General features: G+C 36.1%; 2 protein-coding genes across 2 annotated transcripts; one reads left to right on the top strand and one right to left on the bottom strand.

Moving 5' to 3' along the window:
• Positions 1–549: 549 nt before the first annotated feature.
• LOC121725863 (eukaryotic translation initiation factor 3 subunit H) lies at positions 550–5,662 on the bottom strand. The gene is made up of 5 exons (XM_042113007.1): positions 5,524–5,662; positions 4,934–5,151; positions 2,711–2,870; positions 2,088–2,292; positions 550–934 (listed from the first exon to the last, which is right to left on the bottom strand). Exons 1-5 carry the CDS (start codon positions 5,599–5,601, stop codon positions 582–584), a joined length of 1,014 nt encoding a protein of 337 aa, XP_041968941.1. The 5' UTR covers positions 5,602–5,662; the 3' UTR covers positions 550–581.
• A 637-nt stretch (positions 5,663–6,299) lies between these two features.
• Positions 6,300–14,486, top strand: LOC121725839 (alsin). Its single transcript, XM_042112955.1, has 9 exons — positions 6,300–9,523; positions 9,611–9,942; positions 10,109–10,326; positions 10,640–10,970; positions 11,313–11,566; positions 11,822–11,998; positions 12,299–12,477; positions 12,869–13,032; positions 14,204–14,486. The coding sequence occupies exons 1-9, from the start codon at positions 6,475–6,477 to the stop codon at positions 14,249–14,251; spliced, it is 4,752 nt and encodes a 1,583-aa protein (XP_041968889.1). The 5' UTR covers positions 6,300–6,474; the 3' UTR covers positions 14,252–14,486.
• The last annotated feature ends 10,201 nt before the right edge of the window (positions 14,487–24,687 follow it).

Genomic DNA, 24,687 nt, shown 5'->3' with positions numbered 1-24,687 from the left:
ACTTAAATCTACTGCACATTATTATCCAGATCAGAAGGTTGCGTGTTCAAATCACGTCGTGGTCACCAATGTGGGAATATGAGTGTGGTGGCCAAAGGAAGATCTTCCGACCGAGCGAAGTGTTATGCTCGGTCGGAAGATACATTTCAGCTGTCGTATATATACCGACGCGCTCAGAAAACTTCGATAGCGCGATGCAGGAATGTTAGGCGACTTGTGAGTACCACACTGTACACACGTGCCGATTGCCCCCACCAGTGTCACTGAGCAATCTTAAGTCGCCTACACCGAATGGTGCGTTTTTTTTAATTATTATTTAATGTATGAGGCTTTATGTTCCACTCTGAGTGCGGCAGTTAGTGCTAGTCAGTCACAGATTATGGTGAATGTTTTCAATTTGGCATTCATTAAACAGATTTCATAGTGATAAAGTTCTATCACGTTATTAAAATCAAAGTTTGTTTTGTTTAATAAAACTGTATGGTTCTCACGCGAAAAACACCAAAGTTGCAGGCAACATGAAGTAAGTAATAAAATTGAAACACAACATACATAGTACCAATTTATTGCCAATAAAAAGTTTAATTATTCTGTTTCGTGTCCTTGGCACTTTGAAGCGCTTGGGTGAGATACAGCTTAGCTAGACTCTGCGAGCAGAACTGGCTGATGTGCTGGCTGTACGTATTGATTTGGCCGGCCACGATCATGGGGTTCAGTCTAGGCGGAACGGGGTGAGGCTTGTAGAGCTTGTTCACATCCTCTTCAGGTAGCGGGGGCTCGTCCTTGGCTGCTCTGGCAGCATTCTCCTGGGCCCTCTTCAGCAACCAACGGTGCTTCTCTTGCTGCTGCCTGACCACCAGCTGCTGGTAACGGTTGAACTTGATGGCCTCCTGGTTTAGCTCATCAACACGTTCCATGAGGCTGCGCAGTTGGCCTGTAAAGTAATAGTAAATATTTGTGTATTGTGTGGTGACAAGGAGGTGTCGCAAAATTGTGTACGTGCGAAGTCAGGCGCAGACAAGCGCTATAGCATAATACAAAAAATATCTTATACAGTACTCAGTAGTGTGTATAAACAGTGTTTAAAATCGAATATTTGCACACAGATGCAAATTTTGGGCGAAACATTAAATTGAATAATTCTGCTCTTAATACTGGTACTATATATTTATACGTGGGAGAGCTATGCTTCGGCACGAATGGGCCGGCTCGACCGGAGAAATACCACGTTCTCACAGAAAACCGGCGTGAAATAGCACTTGCGCTGTGTTTCGTCGAGTGAGTGAGTTTACCGGAGGCCCAATCCCCTACCCTATTCCCCTCTCTTCCCTCCCCTATTCCCTTCCCTTCCTTACTATATTAACCTATTCCCTCTTAAAAGGCCGGCAACGCACTTGCAGCTCTTCTGATGCTGCGAGTGTCAATGGGCGACGGAAGTTGCTTTCCATCAGGTGACCCGTTTGCTCGTTTGCCCCCTTATTTCATAAAAATAAAAATATACAGAGTATACAGTAGTAAATGACTGCCTGCCTGAATGCTTATGATTTCTACAATTTAAACTTTTAAATATGATACGCTGTAGATCAGCAATCCTCAACCCGCGGCCCACGGGCCACATGCGGCCCGCCGAGACTTTATTTGTAACCCACATGATGTTAACCATTTTGAAATTACGACCACCGACAAAATAATGTAAAGTCGTCGTGAAAGTCGTGATTTTTTTTTAAATTGTTAACTTTGAAGAATGTAATTTTTTTTACCCTAAAAATTTTTGTTAATTTTGAAGAATGTTTAACCCTACAAATGTTTGTTGCGGCCCACGACACCAAGACCAAACTATGTTCGTGGCCCGCATGAAAAAAAGGTTGGGGACCACTGCTGTAGATGTAACCAGCATACGGCAGTGATTCCTCCCTGTCAAGAGATAATTGTGGTCCCACCAGCACTTGACAATTACGAGGCACAGGCTTAAGGAAAAGGTCGTCTTAACTTTGAAGACTCGAAAATAAGATCATCAAATTTTATTGCTGTTAACAACGATAGGGTCAGCCACTTCAAACAATTAGACATTATGACATTTTACACACCTTCTAGCACAGATGCAGTACCAAGATCCAGGAACTTGTAACCTTCCTCCTCAGGAATCATCTCGGACAGCTCTGACATCATGATATTAGTCAGGGGCGAGTTGCGAATCACAATGGGAACCTCAATGAACAAGCTCTCGTAGCCAATCTTCAAGTTACGCAAAGCCTCTGGTGTGTAGTCACCCTCCTTGTACATAGCAATGGCCTGAAATTATATGTATGTTTAAGATGACATTTTATTTATTTATTACATTTATATGACATAATATTTCTTAATTTTGTTACATACAAACCATACTAATAATAATATAAATGTGCCAGTCATTGTGTGTTGCCAATTTTTAATTGCTGAACAGAGTTATATTATAAAAATGCGTATGAAGAAACTTAAGTCTCTCACTAATTACATTTACAGTATCAGCAATATACTACTATATATATATAATATATATAGTAGTATATTGCTAATTTTATTAGTAAGTAAGGATACTAATGATGTATTATTTCTAAACTATTTCAGTATTAAATGTCTTTTCGCTTGGAATATATGTTAATTTTGCCAGAAAGGGACTGAGAACTGAACAAGAAGTCAAAGGAAGAAAGAAAAAAATGTACATCTGTACCTGAGGAGTCAGGCGGTAGGCTTTCAGGGTGAGGAATCCTCTAGCAGACTTCTTTGTGTCGTAAATGACAACAACACTCTCCTCAATAGAGGTCTGATAATGATACTGCGACTCCAGCAGAGACTGGCTTAGGAAGTTCCCGACATCTGCACTTTGATACCTGAAAAGATATAAATAGGTGAAAGTCAAAAACAACAATTTAAAGAAATTTATAATTATAAAATTCTGGTTATTATTTAAGCATAAAGATTTTTAAACTTTCAACAAATTTTAAATTAAAAGTTATGAGACTCTGATGCAATTACTATCAGGTATAATTCCACATATAATAGATTTTACAGCAAAGGAGAATGCCCAAAAATATATGGTACCCCGTACCATTATGAGTCAAAATGAAACTTGGTTTTTTAAAGTCTATGATTATCACTTTAGCTCCTATAAAAATTTCTTTGTAAACAAAACCGGGGTTTCAGAGTAATTTGATAAAATCGAAAATAACCTCAAAATCTTCAAAGCACCTATTTTATTGATAGGTCATACACGAGCGAACGTTATTGCTCCAAAAACAGAGTAAGGCGCTTATGTTAGTAATAAATCATCACCGAAACGTGTTATAAAAGCCGTCGCTATAATATCTACTATCTAGGGGTATTTATTAACCCTCCGTGCACCACGTGGGGTCTGACAAACCCCAGACGTACTAACACTTTCATAACTTTTTACAAATTCGTGTGATTTTATTGACGCTTTAAGTAGCTGGAGTTAAGACGTTGTCCTAGCGTTTGATGGCAGTGGTTTAGCATTTGTGTCGCCGATGCAAAGAACAGACATGCACAAAGCGCGCTGGGGTCCCACAAACCCCACGTAGTTCAGGACGTTGTCAAAAAGTTACGTAGACGTAGTATTGTGGAATATGAAAAAATCTATATTTTAGGGATATTTTAATTTGTTTCGACTTAATTAGCATTTCTGGACAGGTTTAAGAACAAATTAAGTATGACTTTAATAGAAGAAGGTTTGAAAATCGCAAAGTTAAAATCATGGATACTGAGAGGTTCTCATAAGCGCTTTCACGAATTTCTTGGCAAAACAGCTCCTGGACCACCAAAAATATTATCAAGATCCATGAAGAAGTATTCAAATTGTATCAGGAATATAAATTAAAAACTCAAATACGGTTGTGAGCAAAATAATGTACTTACCTATTTGCTTACACATACCGTGCCCACTTTCATTGTAAAAAATGTACTAATTTCAACTTGCCTGAATATCGTGTAGACTGATTATACAAGTTAATATTATTAAATTTGTATTCTTTATAAAGTTAGTTTTAAAATTTTAAGCAGAATGGGAAATAAAAGATAACTTTTTTGACGTGGGAGAGCCATGCTTCGGCACGAATGGGCCGGCTCGACCGGAGAAATACCACGTCCTCACAGAAAACCGTCATGAAACAGCGCTTGCGCTGTGTTTCGCCGAGTGAGTGAGTTTACCGGAGGCCCAATCCCCTACTCTATTCCCTTCCCTACCCTCCCTTATTCCGTTCCCTTTCCATCCCTACCTTCCCCTATTACCCTATTCCCTCTTAAAAGGCCGGCAACGCACTTGCAGCTCTTCTGGTGCTGCGAGTGTCTATGGGCGACGGAAGTTGCTTTCCATCAGGTGACCTGTTTGCTCGTTTGCCCCCTTATTTCATTAAAAAAAAAAAAAATTGTAGGAGCTCACCCAAAGAAGTGTCTATGTTTTACTTGGTAAAAGATTACTAAATTTTCATTTTTGGCTGTAAAAGATAAAAAATATTTAACTTTAATATCGTTTTATATTACAATTGAAAAGACAAAAAATTGTTATTTGAAATAAAATAAAATAATAAATACAAATTACGTATTCCTTGCCCAGATAAGTCCTGGGGTTTGACAAACCCCATGTGGTGCGCGGTGTAACTTTTATCCACGTGGTGCACGAAGGGTTACGTATTATTGAATACATATGTGTTTCTAATAATGCACTACATCACTAACCGAATGTGGAGGGAGTTATTTAGTAACTTTTATTCTTTAATTTAAATTCCGGGTTTAAAAATTGGATTCCGGGCGTGTAATTACATAAAAAATTCGAACAATAATTACTATAAGAATTTCATATTGACGCATGAGAATTAATGGTACCGACCTTGGGCATTCTCCTTTGCATAGTCGTTATAATATCAAAACATAAACCTACCATCCAACATGGAAGTGATCAACATTCACTCTCCTCAGCCGTCTCATCATGTCAAGCTGATACTCCTCCTCATCCATAGTATCATCATGTTTTGGGAACGGGAAGCAGTTGGTGATCTCCAGCCGATTCTCCACCACCAAACCCAACAGCGCCCCCTGGGCCACTTCCATGTTGCTGCAGGATTCCTCATGACAGTGTTTCACAATTTTCATCACCGCCTTAAACATTTACACAATAATATTTACATGAAGTGTAATGGACATAAACAGCAAAATGATAAGGTACAGCTTTTAATATGTAACAGGTTCAAGCAATTAGAACCAGAGATATTGCTTTGAATAGGTACCTTTATTGTTTATAAGTTATAACCTATACTTACAACTGAATACAACATAGCTTACTTTATTTACTATAAACTCGAAATAAAGTATTTGGTAGGTGTAAAAGAGGCATTATAACATAGTTTTGTATTAAAAGAAAATGATATTATAGCAGAAACTTAAGAAAGTTAGCAAGAAAAGTGACGTGTCAGAGAAGTTTGATCACAAACATAGGAGTTTAGTTTATAAGAAATTAGATTTGTACTGTACCAATCCATCACATTGTACGTAAGTGATCGCAGCTTCATTCTCTGGAACGCGCCTTGAAGGCCCACTACGACTCGCCATTTTTATATAAAGGAAAGCCCAAGCGCTCTACAAATCATTGGCAAGAGCAAGCCAAGCACATGACAATTGGCATTTGACAGTTGACAATTTGTTTTTGACAGCGGTATTTTTTTTACTCGAAATTTTCTTAAGCAATCAACTTCATTAAATATGATAAAAGAAGTAAAAGGTTTAAAACCTTTTACAAAATTTGTTTTTAACTATTCTCCTTTTTGTAAAAGTCTGGTGATTTTGATTAGGCGGAATTTATAGGCTAGCTTTTTGAAATAAATAACACATTACAAAGAACAGTACCAGTCATTGGACAAAGCACAAAACACAAAATTTATGTAAATGACTAGTGATTAGACAGTACCAGACAAAGCACAAAAACACATTTTTATATTTTATAAAGATTGCTTAAAAATCTGCCTGTTTTTAAAGCAACCTTTAAATATTGTGTTTACTATTTTTGTGCTCTGTCCAATGACAAGTACTGTCCAATCACTAGTCATTTCAACCTATTTTAATAATTAATCCAAAATAAAAAATCACATTATGATTCTTTTTTTGCAATAGGAATAATATTTATTAAAAAACTAACAGTCAAAATTTATCAGTTCAGTTGTCAAAGTCAAAAGTGTATCGATAACAAACGTCAAACTTACAAATTACTTACCAGTTACCTACTACAATTTGTACAATTTTATAAACAAAATGATTTTCAAAAGTGATGAAGAATTTATTTACATGTTTAAGTGCAGTTATAAATAACTTATATAAACAGCATCACAGCGAAAGATAGCCCCTATCGTGTTTAATTGGAGAATTGAACTAAATGTCAATGATCCACCTAATCGCTTTTTACTTAGAAAATAAGGAAATGACTATAAAATGAGTCAACATAAGTTTTGGAAAGGAATAACACCACTAAAAATCCAATCAAATCAGTTGGTACCCGAAAAGATAGTTAAGATTTGTTCTTTGGACAAAGATTTCATTGTTCTAGGTAATGACCATGGTCTATATTACTGTGAAATAATTGAAGAAGAATTGACGTTTAAAAAAATTAGCGGAATATCTGCTATCGATATATCTTTTCACAACGATATTCTTTATATAATAGATGTTCATGGCAGATTATACAAAACAAATTCGACATTTAAAAATAAGGAAGAATTAGTTGTTAAAGAGGATTCCAAATGTTGTCCACATGGTTTCAAAAGTTCTAGTTATAAGGTCAAATTTAGAAATGTAGTGACTAGCGACTTTGGGCAACTCTTCATAAGCAGCGATGGCCATCTTTGGGGTTCCGGTACAATGCCCCAAATAGGCTTAGAGTCTGTTAGCATTAAGAAAGTGCCATTTTTCGAGGGAAGAACAGTGTACAGTGCATCCGTTGGCCAAAATTTTGCTGCTGTGATAGCGAGGAAAAATGTTAAGCAATCAAATTGTGATACCGACAGTGACAATGACGATGAGGAGGTGTTCGCTTCTAATTGTTCCCAATGTCAAACTATCATAGGCTTAGCCTCCCCGGCATCGGTACCGTCCCTGTCCGAGACTTGCCCACTTGGAGTGCACATCAGCAAGTCCAGTGAAGAGTCCAGTAGTACAACAGCTCCCCAGACAGACCTCCATGTAGATGCTCATAGCTTAAGTGAGGATTCCAGTCCCTCATCTGAGGAATCCAAGGTTGCAATGTGTGATGTTGTTAAAAATAATGATGGAGCTGATCATGATAAAGTAAATGATGAAGCAAATAGCCAAGATGGTAATCAAGAAAATGATGAAAATGTAAGTGATTCAGAAAAAGTTAACAATATATTTATTAATACAGATGCAGCAAGACAGTTTTTGAGTAGACAACTATCATGGGTATCAGCAGGAGAGGATTATATAGTTGAATACACAGAAAAACCAACGAGGATCATCAAGGAGAATGTTTCTAATCTAACAAATTTTGTTTATGAAGGTGTAAAGACCGTAGGAGATAAGGTGGCTACACTCTCTAGACATGTCAGTGGAAGTAGTGACAACAATGAGACAGTGGAGCTGCAAAATTGTAATATTAATGATGAAACAACACCACTTTTATACAGCCTCAATTCTAATAAAGTTGATGATCTCCAATTTTCAACCAGTACGATAAGCAGTGAGAAAGAATTTGAGACAGCTAGGAAGAATGATAATCTCAAAAAAATGTCAAAACTCGGTAAGAATATTCTGGGTACTGAGTTATGGACATGGGGAGACATTTACTATGGGCAATTAGGTATTGGAGACACGGTCAAAAGGGTCAAACCCATGGTTGTTATGAGCCTCTCTGGATTTGGACTACAAAAAGTTTCTTGTGGAAAATGGCACTGTGGTGCTCTCACACTAGACGGAAGATTGTTTCTGTGGGGCTACAATCATTTTCATCAAGTGAGTTTCGATTCCAGAGATGACAAAAGTGGCCCCAGACAATTCACTGGGAATTCAGACAGTGATCGCATCAGAGACATGATAGCCATAGATAATCATACAATTACTTACACACACAATGAAAATATTTACTACATGGGAAAACATACTGATGGTTTTACAGAGTCCATTGTGAATCTTAATAATAATAATAATAAAGGTACTGAAACTAGCAATAACTGTAGAGATGTAGAAAATGAGCTACCAAATTCTACAAAATTGCAGAATAAATGTTATCATTGGAGGGTATTGTCTTCTGGGAACTTAAGCTACTGTGCCATAGAGGAGAGTACTACATCACATCTATTCCAGAATTTATCAGTTGCTCAAAGATATTTAGAGGAGATGTTATTGATATATCATTATTTAGTTAAGCCTTTCTTAAAAAAGAGCAAAGCAATAGCTTGTCACTCCAATGTTTATGAGACTGTGTGTGATCTGTTTGGAGATATACTAAATATTACTGCCCTGAATGTCCTGTCGACGTGGCAGTATGCGGAGAAGCATATACATGAATGTGATATTACTTTAATACAAAATTTAGAAGAGATTATTTATTTATATAGAAAGTATTATTTAGCAGTAAGTAATTTAATTGTTATTGGTGGATTCTCACAAATAAATAATGTTATTGATGTTCACTCTCGTATTTATAATCTGTTTAGTGATCAACTGCCCTCAAACAAACAGAAAAATAATAAGAAAACTTCGGAGGCAGTCATTGCATTAGCTTTTATTCAACCTCTAACGAGACTGAGCTCCTACAAATGTATTGCTCAGTCATTGTTAAGGTGCAAGAGTAAACCAAAGAAGGATGGTAAAAATATAGAGGAAAGAATAAATAATGTTGTGGCAGCTTTAGAAACTCTTATAGAGGAGCAGGAGAAAAACAGGAAAGAGGCAGATGGAACAAAACTGTTCTGGGAAACTGTTGGTAAAGGGTTAGATCAACACAGAACACCAGAAAGAAGACTAATAAGAGAATCAAAATCAAAACCTTTAAGTTTAGTCAATCCTGGTAGATTTAGTAGCCACTGGTTTATATTATTCAATGATTTATTTATACATGTGACTGGAAGTACAACTAATGTACATCCTTTGAGAACATTATGGGTAGAAGGTGTTCCTAATACCGATTCTGTACAAAATGTTTTACAACTGACAACCCCTGAGGAGGTGTTATGTTTATCAACAAATTCTGAGTCTGAAAAAACTGATTGGATCCATTGCTTGAATACATCGATCAGAATGGTTTTGAATAAAGAATCGGCCTTTAAACCGCCTGCAGTTAGGACTGCGAGCTACACATTTTCCAGTAAAAACTCATTTTATAAAGATGCCAAATTTAATGGTAGATGGTTAGATGGTAAAATTCATGGTAATGGTAAGGTAGAATGGCCAGACGGTAAATTTTATGTAGGGCAATTTCAACTTAATTCACTTTGTGGGCACGGAAAAATGGAAATTCCGAATGTTGGTAAGAGACTTTAAAAAAAATTCATTGATGAATCAAGAAAATATCAATAAATTCGTGACTCATGAAAATGATGTGTCTTTGTTTTAGGGACATACGAAGGGCAATGGAAGGACAACCTTCAGAACGGGTATGGGGTCATGAAATACAGTAATGGGGATATTTACGAGGGGTACTTCAAGGATGGCCTACCACACGGTCATGGCGTCAAAAGGCAGGGGGACTTTACTTCATCCACGGCCACAATCTACACCGGAGAATGGATGGGTGGGGTAAAACACGGGTATGGGGTTATTGACGATATTGGTAAGGGCGAGAAATATTTGGGCAATTGGACTGACAACAAGAAGAATGGCTGTGGTCTGATAGTGACGCTTGACGGGATTTACTATGAAGGAGTCTTTACACAGGACGTATTGACGGTAAGCTTTTTTTTAAGTTATAATAAACTACTTCTATCGCCCCCCACGAAAGAAGCATTCGATATGAGGGTATATTGCAAAAACAAGCCAAATATTTTTTTTGCAATCATTTTACGATGGTAGATTCATATTTGTTTGCAAAAACTAACCGTTTTTTATGTTGTAGGGTCATGGTGTGATGATTTTCGAAGACGGTACGAATTATGAAGGAGAATTCAGGTCCGCAGGCGTATTTTGTGGCAAGGGTGTCCTTACGTTTTCCAGTGGCGACAAAATTGAGGGTAGTTTGAGCGGGCCTTGGACTGAGGGAGTGAAAATATCCAATGGAGTCATGCATCTCAAATTTTCGAATACATCACTACAGACTAATAATTCTAAACCAAAGTAAGTTAAGATTAAGAATAATTTAGAACTCTCATAGATGGGGACATGAAAAAATATTTCAGCTGTAGCATTTTGAATGTAGCTAAAAACTCTTCAGACCTTCTGGTAGATGCTGCTGAATAAAATTAATATTTGTTATCATCAGCTTAGCGATTGTAAAGTAGTTAAGTTTCATTTGTTTCCTTTAATTTCTAAAGCATATTGACCTTCTCAATCCAATCTTGCTACTATGGGGAAACTTGGACTAAATAAGCATTGATCTAGGAACACAGATTTAGTAATAAACCATTTGCAAAATTACTTATCTTTTCAGCTCCTTTGGGAAACTAAGTGTAGCACCAAATCAGAAATGGAACGCCCTATTCCGCCAATGTCTGCACAGTATGGGCGTGTCAGAAACCGTCTTAACCCCCACCGCTAGTCATTTTACAAACGGGCCAAATGCGACTATAGACAATGTTAAAATTTGGCAGAATGTTGCAGTAGCTATATCTTGCTCTTACAAGGATAAGCAAACTAAGAGCTTTAAGAACAATGGATCTGATTTGGAAAAGTCCGTCGATTGCTTAGAAGTTATACCCAAGTTTGGGCAGAAATCTCTGACTTTGGCTGACTTTATGGAGGTAAAGCAGTATTTGCATAATGTAAGTATTATTTCTATCTTATTTAAGACGTACTGATAACAATTTTGTGTTAAGTTACTAATATTATCTATACTATCTATACTAATATTATAAATGCGAAAGTATCTCTGTCTGTCTGTCTCGCTTTCACGCCAAAACTAGTGAACCGATTGTAATGAAATTTTGTACAAAGATAGTCTAAAGCCTGAGAAAGGATAGGATACTTTTTATCCCGGAAAAATGTGCGGTTCACACGCACATAAACGAATTTTGGCAACGGAGTTGCGGGCATCATCTGGTTAACCATATTTCAACAACATACAAGATCTAGTATTTTACTGAAAATATTTTTTTTTATTCCAGGCATGTGAGTCCACTCACCATCCGTTAGGTCAGCTAATACTGGGTTTAACTAACGCCTTTAACACCACGTACGGTGGGGTAAGGGTACATCCACTTCTCCTGAACCATGCTGTGGCCGAACTGAAGAGTATCACGACCAGAGTGTACCAAGTGTTCAGACTGCTGTTTCCTGCGCTGCCACCAGAGGGCGAAGACCTCGTGCTACCGTATAAGACCAAAGACGAAAGTAATCAGGAGGAGAATCCTATAGAGGGGTGAGTAATTTGTGCGTCTAATTTACTTGTCAAGAAGACAAGAAGAACACACACACACACACACTCACACACGCACACACACACACGCACACATAGCTAACTCACATAGCTAACTCACATGTCGTTAACAGGGAGGGCGTGTAAGCGCGCGCGGTGGCGGGCGCGGCGCTGCTGGCGCGCGTGCAGGTGGCGCTGTTCGTGCTGTACACATAACACAGTACACACACACATAGCTAACTCACATGTCGTCAACAGGGAGGGCGTGTCAGCGGGCGCGGTGGCGGGCGCGGCGCTGCTGGCGCGCGTGCAGGCGGCACTGTTCGTGCTGTACGCACTGCACAACAAGCGCGAGGACGATCACTACTGGCGGCGGCTGCTCAAGTGGAACAAGCAGCCTGATGCTACCCTCATGCCGATGTTAGGGATTGACCAGTAAGTATTACGTTACGTTCAGGCCGACGTCTCGATCACCTTAGTCGCTTGTCCAAAGTTAAAAACTGAGAAAGAAAGAGCGTCATATTAGCCTGCCAGCCATCTTGAAAGTTTCTTACTAGCTCGAGTCTGGTTATGGCTTATAATACAAAGTTAGCCTTGTACATAATTCTACTTGACCCTGATGGACATCAGGGTCGCACAAAATGATAAAAATGCAAATTTTTCACCTAAACAGATTGATAGTCGTGTCTTTTATTACGTATTTATCGACTGCATAATCTTCTCCTTTTCTCACAGAAAGTTCTGGACGACGGACTGCGTGCAATCCCCATCCCGGTCACCTCACAAGGAGCGACTGTTCCAGGAGTCGGTGGAGACGCTGCAGCAGCTCAAGACCACCTTCTCCCCCATAGAAAAGCTGCTCGTCATCCGGAACACCTTCCAGAAGATGACGGTGGCTGTTCAGCAGGAACTCGGTGAGTTGACAGAGGATATAAGACTCCAGCCTGATTTCAATGAAATTTGGATATTTTAATGCATTGACGTAATATGTCATTGTCATTTTAAATAAGATTTATGTAATAAATCACGAGCCGTGCCGCGCCAGCTCGGGCGACCATCTCCCACAGCAGTCGATCCCCCAGCTGTCCCCAGCTGTCGACCCCCCGTCTCCCACAGCTGTTGACCCCCCCATCTCCCACAGTTGTTGACCCCCCAGCTCCCACAGCTGTTGACCCCCCGTCTCCCACAGCTGTTGACCCCTCGTCTCCCACAGCTGTCAACGCCCCAACTGTCCCCAGCTGTTGTCCCCCTGTCTCCCACAGCTGTCGACACCCAACTGTCAGCTGACCCCCCGTCTGCCCCCAGGTCAGCAGTACCTGTGGAGCATGGACGAGCTGTTCCCGGTGTTCCACTACGTGGTGGTCCGCGCGGGAGTGCTGCAACTCGGCTCCGAGATCCACTTCATCGAGGACTTCCTGGAGCCCACCCTGCAGCACGGCGAGCTGGGACTCATGTTCACCACGCTCAAGGTAATGGGCGTATGGATTGAGCGGAAGTACTGTGAAAAAGTTATCCGTTTGATGCGAGATGTCCTTTGCGTATGATACCGACCTGTGGCCGCTTACCTTTAGGCGGTACGTCACAACTAGGGGCCTTCCACCACCTCTACTAAGCGACACTGTTTGACAGATAAGCAATAATTACTTTAACGTCAAGCTAGCGATCTTAAAAAAGTTGATATTTCACAGGGGATTTAACAATATGCATTTTTTACTGTTTTTTAGTAAAATTATATTTGAAAAGTGAGTACGGTAATGTTATTGTAATCTTACAACAAAGCTTTCTGGAAACATGATCGTTTTAGGAAAGGTCGTGGTAGGTCCCCTGCAAGCGTCATAAATTGTCAAAGGCTGCCGTCGGCTGCCGCCGACACGTGCCGTCAACTGCCGTCGACTGCCGCCGACACATGCCACCGACACGTGCCGTTCGTCTGTAAGAGCGCTCACAGTTAACATTGAATTGACATCGGTTGGTCAACTGCCTAGGAATCAATTTCCTCGATGGTACTAACCCACAATTTTTTTTTTGTTGAATTTTGAAAGCAGTCTTGTTTTAAATCATCTACAAAACATGACTGGGGTAGTAGACGAATGCTTAACAGCGTCCATAGTATGTGTGTTACTTAAGAGTTTAGGGTATGTTTGTGTCCCTTGTAAAGAATTCACCATAAAAGTAGCAGCACTGAAAGAATAACTTTTAACTCATATTTTTTCTATTAGAAATGCCTCAACGCCATGAATTTGCACATACAATAATTTTAAAAAGTATAAACCCTTTCAGCGCTGCTACTTTCACAGTAAACTTTATAGTGTGTAAACTTTATACCCAAAAATATGACCACTTTGTTTTTTTTTTCACCTTGAATAAGACTAGAAGTAGCACGTGGCCCCGTCCGCGTAAAACAGTATCCCACAGAAATGGTACATTTTCCTTTGATAAAAGTATCCTGTGTCCCTTCAAATGGTATGCCCTATGCCTGTGCCTTTCCATGCCTGCCATTTTACGAACCTTTTGTTAAGGTTAGTCGACTGACTAAAAATTATATTTTAGTCAGCCGACTAACCTTATTCGAATTTGTAATATCTCAAATTTGAGAAGTAAAACTACATTGTATCTAATGAAATTTTATGTTATTTTCAGGCGTGCTACTTTCAAATACTGCAAGAGAAAATGTCTTACAACACTTAAGTGATCTGACAAGAAGCTGGATGGATTCTCATTAGAGGTAGTTAAGTACCTTGAAATTAAGGCAGCTGCCATAATGTTTCAGTCTTAAGATGTGAGAAAGATTGAAGTATGCCTAGATCTTATTAAAACTTGCCAAAATTAAGATAAAAGTGTGCGTAAAACGTGTTTAAAAAACGGAAGATTGTGAATCGAATATCGCTAAAATTGACCCAATTTAATCTTAATGTCCTTTTAGATTAGATGTATGTGCGATTTTATATAGCTTCTTGTTAGCCTCTTATTAATACTAGATGGCGCTTCTAAAGTTTGTAACCTACCCACCTATAATGTGGTATTTTAATGTTATAAAGATTTAGCCATCCAGAATTGTGCGTGTAATCGTTCAATCTCGTATCAATAATAAACTTATTTACTTTAAATAAAAACGTATAGTGTTCATGCAACCAAAAATTTAAAGATTTTTATAACCGAAATGACAATGTTGTCTTAGTAACTACACTTTACAGTATACAACCAATAGACAAAGTATTGTTAAAGATTCATGAGCAATAAACATTCCTCATAATATTAAATAGATATAAGTAATATTGAACAATGTTTTGTAGCCTACTAAGGGTTAGGTTACACCGAGATGTGACACATCGCAGCCTATCTAAATAAGCAATTCTAAATCAAAACTTATTCACTACACAAAAACCTCTGGAGCAGATCGAAAATCGACCTCTGGCTTCAATGAAACCTACATCTTTTTGTGTAGCTAATAAAGTTCAATTTTGAATAGCTATTCTATAGCTGCATATCGTCTCTCCTCGGTGTAAACTGATAGTATGGGTTTATTGTAATTAACAAAATGTGAACAAACAGTTTACATTCGTGAGAAGATATCTCGCAGTTATCTGTTTGAATCTGCTATTTCATTGACAGACTAGCGCGTTCATTGAAAGAAACCATTTAATTGAATGCCTCTGAACTGAAAAGCCAACTCTTCAATCCTTGATTGTAACGTTTCACATCAACCTAAAGGCCAACTCGTCAAGTCTTTCAAATACAAGTTATTTATTCACAGAATGTAGTTTTACAATGTACCATCGAGGAAGTTGATTCCTAGAAATTGACAGACCAACGTTATTTGGTCGAATATGTCAATTCAATGTTCTTCTTCTTCTTCTTTTGGCGTAAGCCTACCCATTTAGGAGTTGCCAGCGTCAGAGTTAAGGCGAAAGATGTGAACGTAAACTGATTGCCATGCACTGGGCACGGGTGATAAGTGAATTCAATGTTATTGTGTATCGAATGTGATCTGTCAGCTCGGTTTGACGTAACGCAACCAAACTACTTAGGTCCCCGATTTGCATAGGAATCAACTTCTCTGATAGTACATGTAGGTGGTAAGGTATATTTAGTTCTTGACCATGATTTGCATGGTGTGTGAAGTTCTAGTAGGTAGTTATAATATTATACATTACTTATATTAAAAGAAACCAATAGGGCCTGATCTAAGGGGGGGCGAGCCGGGCATTTGCCCAGAGCGGCAAAAATGAGGGGCGGCGAAATTGACTTATTCCTATCTTCCAACCTAGCCATCCACCACTTAAGTTTGAGAATTTTACCAGCTAACCTACCTTAAGTTTGCTAGTGGAAATATTTGAGTATTTTATTTAAATATTCCTCCCATTTTCCCCCAACAAATATGTTTCCTGTATATGTAAAGGGCGGCGAAAATGATCTTTGCCGGGAGCGGCTAAATGGCTAGATCGGGTCCTGGAAACCAATATTACTTTGACTGTCAATTAAATGGTTTTATTCAATGAATTCGCTAGTCATTCAATAAAATAGCAGATTCAACTAGATGACTGCGATATATAGCAAATATTATATGTGTATGTGTATCCATGTCGCTCTTGAGTGTAACAACGGCCATCGAAATGCATATCTTTGGTATACCAAAGTTTTAATATCAAATCCATATTATTAGTAAAAGTGTATTTTTCTATATTCACAATTTAACAATCATAGTAACGGCTAGAAATTACTTTAAAGTTTAATGTGTTGAGTAACTTACAATCATAGAATATTATTGAAATAGCAGTGTTCTCAATATAGGTCCATTAAAAATTACCTTAATGTTACAAATAGTATAAAGCAGTAGGATATTAGTTACATCTTACATAACTCATAGTAATTGAGGGATTTGACTGATTTTTTTAAACTTCAAATAAAGAATACACTCACCCCTTTTTTAACCCCCTTTCTAATAAAGATTTTTACACAGCGAGTAACTACACAAAATCTGCTTGTCTGTGTCTGGCACAGTGAAAAGGCATCTGGCAGATGAGGGTAAGGGTCCTTGACTGGTTATACGCTTTGTAAGTATTTTTTATTAGTACAGGGGTACGATTATAGTTAGTAAATAAAAAATTGACATTGTCAATGTATTCTAAGGAACGCTTAATGTTACTATCGTTAGCAATAACTATTTATTCCAAGAAGCTTTATAACATATTAGTAAAATATAAACAATTTACTTCCTTTAGGATATTAGTAATAAATATAGTAAGTATTTATTGATTCAATCTGCTAGCAGCTAGATGCAAATAACAAACACACTTTAAAAACTTTATGTATATTAGCTACTTTCGTTGCAAAAATGTATCAAAAAATATTATGAATTTAGTAATGTCTAAAAATTATTTCAATAATTAATTGACAATGTTGTTTATTTTTCGATAAAATTGGCTAGTAATTTTAATTGTATAAAATTACTTTTTATGCCATTGGAATTTGCTTTATTGTTTTAATTTTAGCATGTGTGTTTTCTCTATAGTCGTTAAGTGTGAAATGTTCATACTGTCTACTGATATCTTATACTTAAAATATTTAACATTCCATTATGTTGAGGAAGCGACATCTATCGGATTTGACATATTACTACGACAAAAGAATATATATAGGGCGTGTTCTCATACTTATCCCAACTACTATCTACAATATACCACTGCACTGGGGTACAATAATATTTTGACAAGGTTTTTAAACTACCTACTCATTTAGAAAAATTACTTTTTTTACAATAATACAAGCCATCTATCTGATGCAACAGTATTTTAAGGCCCGTATAAATAGTCAGCACTTAAGATGCGACCCGGTCTCAAGACGCGATTCGGCTCTGTGATTGGTCCAAATTTTGACAGCCAACCAGTCACAGAGCCTGAACCGTGCTTGAGACCGAGATGCATCTTGAGTGCTGACTATTTATACGGGCCTAGGACTGCTATTATTACTGATAGACTGCTACTTTATGCTATAAATCCCCATAACTCTAACTGCCGCACTCCGAGACATTTAATGATGATTAAACTTTAATTTAATGAAGAGTTTGACAGATTATAATATATGGGGCTTATGTCAAAGTCTCCAATTAATCAATTTTCGTCTCTGACGTTCTGTCAGTATACTGTTGGAGTAAGAGAACGCGCTCCTAATTTAAGTACTGTTTATTGTAAAACAATCATGGGCGTACCGAGGGGGGGGCAGCTGCCCCCCCTGGATCATGTTGACGTCCCTACTATCTAGTACTTTCATCTATAAAAATAAAAATAATAAAACAAATTTTTGCCATTTCTTTGCAATACAATATTTTTACAACTAAAAATTATTAATTTTTTATTCTTTATAAACACCTAGCTTATAAAAAATCTGATTTTGGCCTGGCCCAGAATCTGCGTAATTTGCCCCCCCTTGGCCCAGAACCTGGGTAATTTGCCCCCCCCCCCCGCCCCCAATTTGCGTTTACGTGCTCGATGCGTATGATCGAATAAAACTCGCACTAACCCCTCTGATGTATCGTGTTAGTTTTCATTTATGGCTATGAAAGAATTACTTGTGATATCTTCTCCATAGTGTGAAGATAAAAAAATCCAAAGTTTGTGAGTACAAATATGTGATGAATGAAAACAAATTATTTATTTTTTACGTAAAATAGTATTTGTCATCGACAAGTAATTTGTACAGTGTTTATTTTAGACCGTAGAGTAACGTTCATAGTTGACTATGATAATATATTTTTATATTTTTCTTTCTACGCATAATGCTTATTTCAGCTACAAATTTTGAATACACTCGGTCAAAGCAATTAAGAAATACACGTGACATATTAGTTTCTTTATATTTTTTACTTTTAAATTAATAAAATGATCTTGAAACAGATTTGAATTTCAGTGTTGCCAACATGTATAAGCGAAGTTCTTTATCACTTCATTAACATCAGACAACTGTTAAAGCTGACTTTTTTAATATTGACTTTTTTATAATATAACATTTAAAAACATAAAGATAAATAGTTATTAGTTACTTGTATAATAAAATAAATCATGCATAACAGTTTCTTCAAATATTTAATAAAATACTATAATAACAGTGCAAGTTACTTGTCGATACCCATAGCTTAGGTTGCAGTGGTGTTTGTATATTATAGTTTTACGAGTTGTTATACAAAACGAGTCATCATATCATTAAATAAGTCATTACGTATCTCATACTGTAATTAATATTAATAATTTCATTGAATTGAAAATTATAATAAAGTCTATTTAACTTTTTGTTTTGTGTCATTTATTACATTGCTAACAAAATTATAAAACAATGTTAGCACTATTTTTGGTAAGTACCTACATCATGTTTCTGGGTAATATATTATTCTATGCTCCGTGAGTATCAACACAGATTAGGAATACTAGCTATTTGACCGAGCTTTGCTCGATAAAACACGTATAAAATGACATTTTCTAAAAATGATTCCTAGCTAGATCGATTTATCGCCCCCAAAACCCCCTATATACTAAATTAATATATAGGGGGTAATATATATATATATATATATATACAAGAATTGCTCGTTTAAAGTTATAAGATAATTATATAGTAGAAGTATGAATAAATTCGTACAGCACACCGCTATCTATCTCTTTCTCTTTTGCTCCTTATTTATATTACTTTTATGTTTTCACAGGCACGCGATTAGAGCGCGATAGCGATAGATAGAGTATACTGTATAGGTGTAGCTTGCACATGTCACGTCCGGATTTTAATATTGAATTGATATCAGGGAAGGTACTTAGGCAAAAAATACGCAAATAGTTTATTAAGGCTATTTATTTTCATTCCTATAAAATAACATACCAAATGTCTCTTTTGTACAACGTATCAAAAATGTACACCATTATATAAATTTCGTCTCAGGTAAATGTTACCCAGCTCCGAACTCCTCCCGCCTCTACACACCATAAATACATTTATCGTTATCACCTTTTCTTAATCTCTGTTAGGTACAAAACGTAACCTGAGTATCACTTACCATGTAATTTTCAACCTTGCGTTACGACAACGACTTATATAATTGAATACATTTCCATTATTACTATTATGATACATTAAAAATTACATGATAAGGCTGCTAAAATGCTGTACAATATATCTACACCGTGCCCGTCCGTTACAGGAGTAACAAAATATATTTTCAAATAGGACAAGCCAAATTATTGCACTACATTTTTTATATTCAAAGCCAAAATATTTAAAATTCATAAAATGATGCGTTTGAAGTTCAACACTATATACCTAGCAGTGGTGCCAAGAAAAAGTAAAATATCATAAAAATATTTATAAAGGATCAACTATAAACTACTACAGGTAAAAAGGTTATAAAATCTAATTTTCCATCAAGGTACTGTAAATTCAAATTTTTTTCTTTTAAATTAAATACCTCATTACAGAGCAGAAAAAATTATAAAATTAAAAAAAAAACCTAATTGCGTCAAACCTAAATGTTTTGGGCAGTGATACAACTTTCCTAGTCATAAGATTTTTTTGCGAAACACAAGATATGTAGTACAGCATGACTCCCTTAACTAAGCAATAATAAACTAAACTGATGACTGACACTATTGATTTGTACTTCGTTTACAAGCGAACCGAAATTATCGTTACGTCAGAAGCTCACGTGAGTATTTCTATTCGATTCGTATGGCTCTAGTTTTCAAATGCTATCCTACTCGCACATTCGTCAAATAAGGCGTGCGCGAAAGAGACATCGAGTTTAGTCAACCGACGAATTGAATATAAATAATAATGCGAATTGCTTCCGAGGTCTCAGCAGTAAGATCAATAAAAGAATATGAAAATTAAAAAACAATATATTTAAGCCCGAATTGACGTTGACATAATATACATATTATATTTACACATTATAAAAAAAGTCATTTGCACATATAATTTTAATTATAATAAGATGATTCAATAAATAAATGATTACCTGTATATTTCTCACACCTAGATATTAGCGACTATACATTTTTATGACAATCCGGGGCCTAAATATACTCACAAAACAATAAGATAGGTAAACAATATTCTTAATTAAACTAAAATATAATGGCGCATCTCTCACATTTCATATGGCTCGTGTAATTTTATGTGGAACTCAAACCTAGAAAAGATGTTGCCGGTACCAAAGTTTCGACAAGTTAATATTTTAGTCTGGTAACTAAATGTCGCTTGACACTGGCAACATTTTAATCGTCTGGCAATGAAACAACAATAAATGTATTAGAGTAACATGTTTACAATAGCGCGGGTAGTCAACATTTATAATTTCAGGTCGATTACAATATGTTCACCCTGTACTCGCGCCTCGGTTTGATAAAAAACTATGAGCGTAGATTTAGATTTTAGACGATAAAGTTATAAATAAAATATAGTATATGGCGTCCTCGTGTAAAGCACCGCGACAAAATTTCAAAACACGTAAAAAGGGGGGTAAGTTTAAAAATATTTCAATAAAACTTACTTACATTATTAAATTATTTTAAAATATAAAAATTTTAAATTAATCTTCACAACAAATCACCAAAGTGTTACGATTTAAAATAAACGTTTATTATACACTAGGACATGATTATCAAAATATCAATATTAATTTTATTGCATGCATTAATTTTATATCAAATAAACGATTATATTTTTAAACATAATGGACGCTTTCCATTGTCGAAAAATTACAGATTATTTAAGTATATTTAATAGGCCACAGTAAATCGCAAAAAATATATTATAAATAAAAGCTATACATATATAAATATATATAAGCATAAAAGCTTACACAACCTGGATAGGATATAAAAGGATTAAGATTAATAAAAAATATCATACAACCCTTTGTTCAAATCATAAACGACCATTGCATGTGGGTATAGTTTGGAATTAGCTATAGAAATTACTGGTAAAATATTTCATTAAGTACCAAAATACATAATAAACAAGTTTTGCGAAATACTGTGACTACGTTTCGTTTTAACTTTAAAATACCGTTATTTGAACAACAGAAAGCTTATAACTACAAATCAACATATATTACTATAACATCCTACGTCTACGTTAATAATGCTTGCAAAATAAATGCTCTACTGTGCTCTACTTATGGAGTCCTGGTAATCCACAGAATATGTTAAACTATTTATCACGATATACTAGTATGCAGTTGCGTAACTATAGGGTGGCAGGGCTGGCAAATGCCACGGGCCCTCGACCCAAAAGGGCCCCGGCCCAAGAGGCCGTGAGGTCAGAATTTTTTTATACATTGTTTTATTATTAATGTGACGATTTTTACTGATAGGGCCCCACCAATTTGTCACGGGCCCCGGATATTATATATAGTTACGCCACTGCTAGTACGTAATTCCAATAATATAATATAATATAGCTTACAGTTTAAAACAAGCTTGTAAAGTATAAAAATTAAAATTACAAAATTTTGTACGAATTAGTAAACATTTCAATGAACTAAGATCATTTTGTCATATTAAAAGACCTAAATACCTAGGTCTAATGTAAAAAGCTTGTAAACTGTAAAAGCTTATCTAACGATAAACTCCAAATAATTGTACTAACCGCCAAATATAAAATTGTATATCGCGATAAACGTAAAATGTATAAATATATCATAATATATGGGACGGCTGATCGAATCGAATATTATTCGTGCTTAAAATCATGCAATTTAAAATTATCGGAAGGATATAAAATAATAGAATATCAGCCATAAACTTTGATATCGATCCAATGACGATAATATCTTCGTCTCTAGTAAAAAGAAGACAGAAAATACTCTGAGTTAGCTTCGTTTACAATCTTTGCGAAGTGTTGCAAACATAACCTGTTGCTAACTTCCAACCCGTCATTGATAAAGTAATTGTATGACTGACATTTGTGTGGATTACAATCAACGGCCTACATGAATGGTTCTAGCGAAAAATTCGTTACTCATGTATTGTACCCCTTACGAATAATAATTCTGCACAGCTGATAACTTATAAAATACTGCTGTCTCGGTTTGTTAAAGACAGCCACAATTTAATAAAGGTTTTTAGCTGTGTAATAAACTATATATCAGTAAGGAAGTGTGTGTATAAATAATACATATTTGTAATCACTAAATAACAAACATGTACACGATGTTTCCGTTTATAAATCAAAACATTAATTCCAGTACAATCACATTTTAAGTTAATAAAAATCTTATTTACACGTCCACTACACCGAAACAAAGTCGTAAAAAGAAATAAACAAAATGTTTGCTAAGCAATCAAAAGTAGAAAACAATAAAATACCTGGCTTAGCTTAAAGAGGATTAAACACAGATGCCTCGAGTGTAGAATTATCTCAAACCATAAGTGTCTAAACACACCATGCCGAAGTTCCGCGGCGGCATGCGAAGTTCGGCATGATTGCGCCTGCAATGTATTTTAAATTACTGATGACACACCATGCCGAAATTACGTCGCGTTTGTATGCGTTTGACTTTGCTGACGTAATCATGCCGAACTTCCGCTGCGGAACATCGGCATGGTGTGTTTAGACACTAAGAATGAAGGAAGAAGAGAGAAGATATGGATTATATAATGTTTGTTAGGAAGAACACCCAGATGTCTTGCCTCTTGCACTTAATCTTGCATATAATCGCACTTCTTAAACTCAAACTCAAAAATTTTTAGATCTCATAGGTGACATTATAATATGTGCTTATCAAACCGTGTGATATAATCCTTGCATTACATACCAAAATAAAATGTGCGTAAAAATCTGTGAATTGTTCGAATTTGAAAGAATAAACCACAGAAATTAGTATTGCCATTTTAATTAAATCAGACAACATTTTAGTTTCTCTCTCCGCGTCGCTTAAATAATACTGCAAGCACCATACATTTACTTAGTTTATGAAGATTTTTCTGCCTACTCGTAGTAAAGACATTTGTAAAGCAAGACCTGTGTAACTTTGACATGCCAATGTAGTATCAAGTTATGGCGATATCAAAATTAAAACTTTAATAAGCGAAGTTTAAATTCCCCGAAATCTTGTATTTTCTATGTCAAAGTTACATAATTTAAACGTTTATATTTTTAAAGAAAAGAAAAAGATTAGTTTTTATACGTGCTTATCATAGTTTATAGAAGAATCACGGCTACGCTTAAATGAACACACATGTGTGCTACAGGGAGAATGTGGCTTGTAATTCGTCATCCGTTTGATTACGTCGCGTTCACGTTGTAAAAATTAAAATCATAATCTTTTGATCAAATTGTGTGCGACTCGAAACAGATTGCGTATTAAAGTTTGCACGCAAAATGCTTACGTGCAGGCAAGTTAGCGTATACAAATCACAAACTGCATACAAAATGCGAACACTCGATATGACAATTTCTTTGTTGTGTTTATACTATTATTGTTTTATATTAAGCCACATTCGTCCATCAGATTTAGAGTCAGCCTTAAGCACAGTCAGTTAAAATTATCTAGTCAATATTTGTGTGCATTTAATATCTAGTTAATACTGAGAACATCATGCGTTGTGCTGCGAATACTGACTTCACATGAGGTTGATAGAAAAAATATATACTCTTGTATATTCATATTAGCTTAATATTAAAATACGTTATTATAGAAATTTAAGTAGTTATTTCACTTTAGTTTACATCCTGTATACCTATACCTGACTCCATCCTTTAACCTAATTTAGAGCGAGATGGAGGATCACGGTGGCTGACGCTTGATTTCTTTCTTTTCTATAATATTTTGCTCATTTTATATTAATTTTGATCATCATATTGTTAGTTTTGATGCATATCATGGATCTTACAATAATTATGTTTTCCCGCATTCGGTTTGCCCATAATGATAGTTACATTTACCCTACTGGACATAATATGATGATAACTATAGTATCAAGCCATAAAGACTTACAACTACTACCACCCGTTTCTACATAATATGACACTGAATGATGACACCTTGTAACCCCCAGATACGTTCGAATATAATTAAATCACTGACCTTCCTTATACAAGTACACTGGACTAATGATACCCTTTGAAATGACAGCTAT

The sequence above is a fragment of the Aricia agestis genome, chromosome 1, assembly GCF_905147365.1.
Source record: "Aricia agestis chromosome 1, ilAriAges1.1, whole genome shotgun sequence".
NCBI lineage: Eukaryota > Metazoa > Arthropoda > Insecta > Lepidoptera > Lycaenidae > Aricia > Aricia agestis.
Note: the sequence above shows the minus strand (reverse complement) of the source record. Positions and strands in the feature narration are given on the sequence as shown.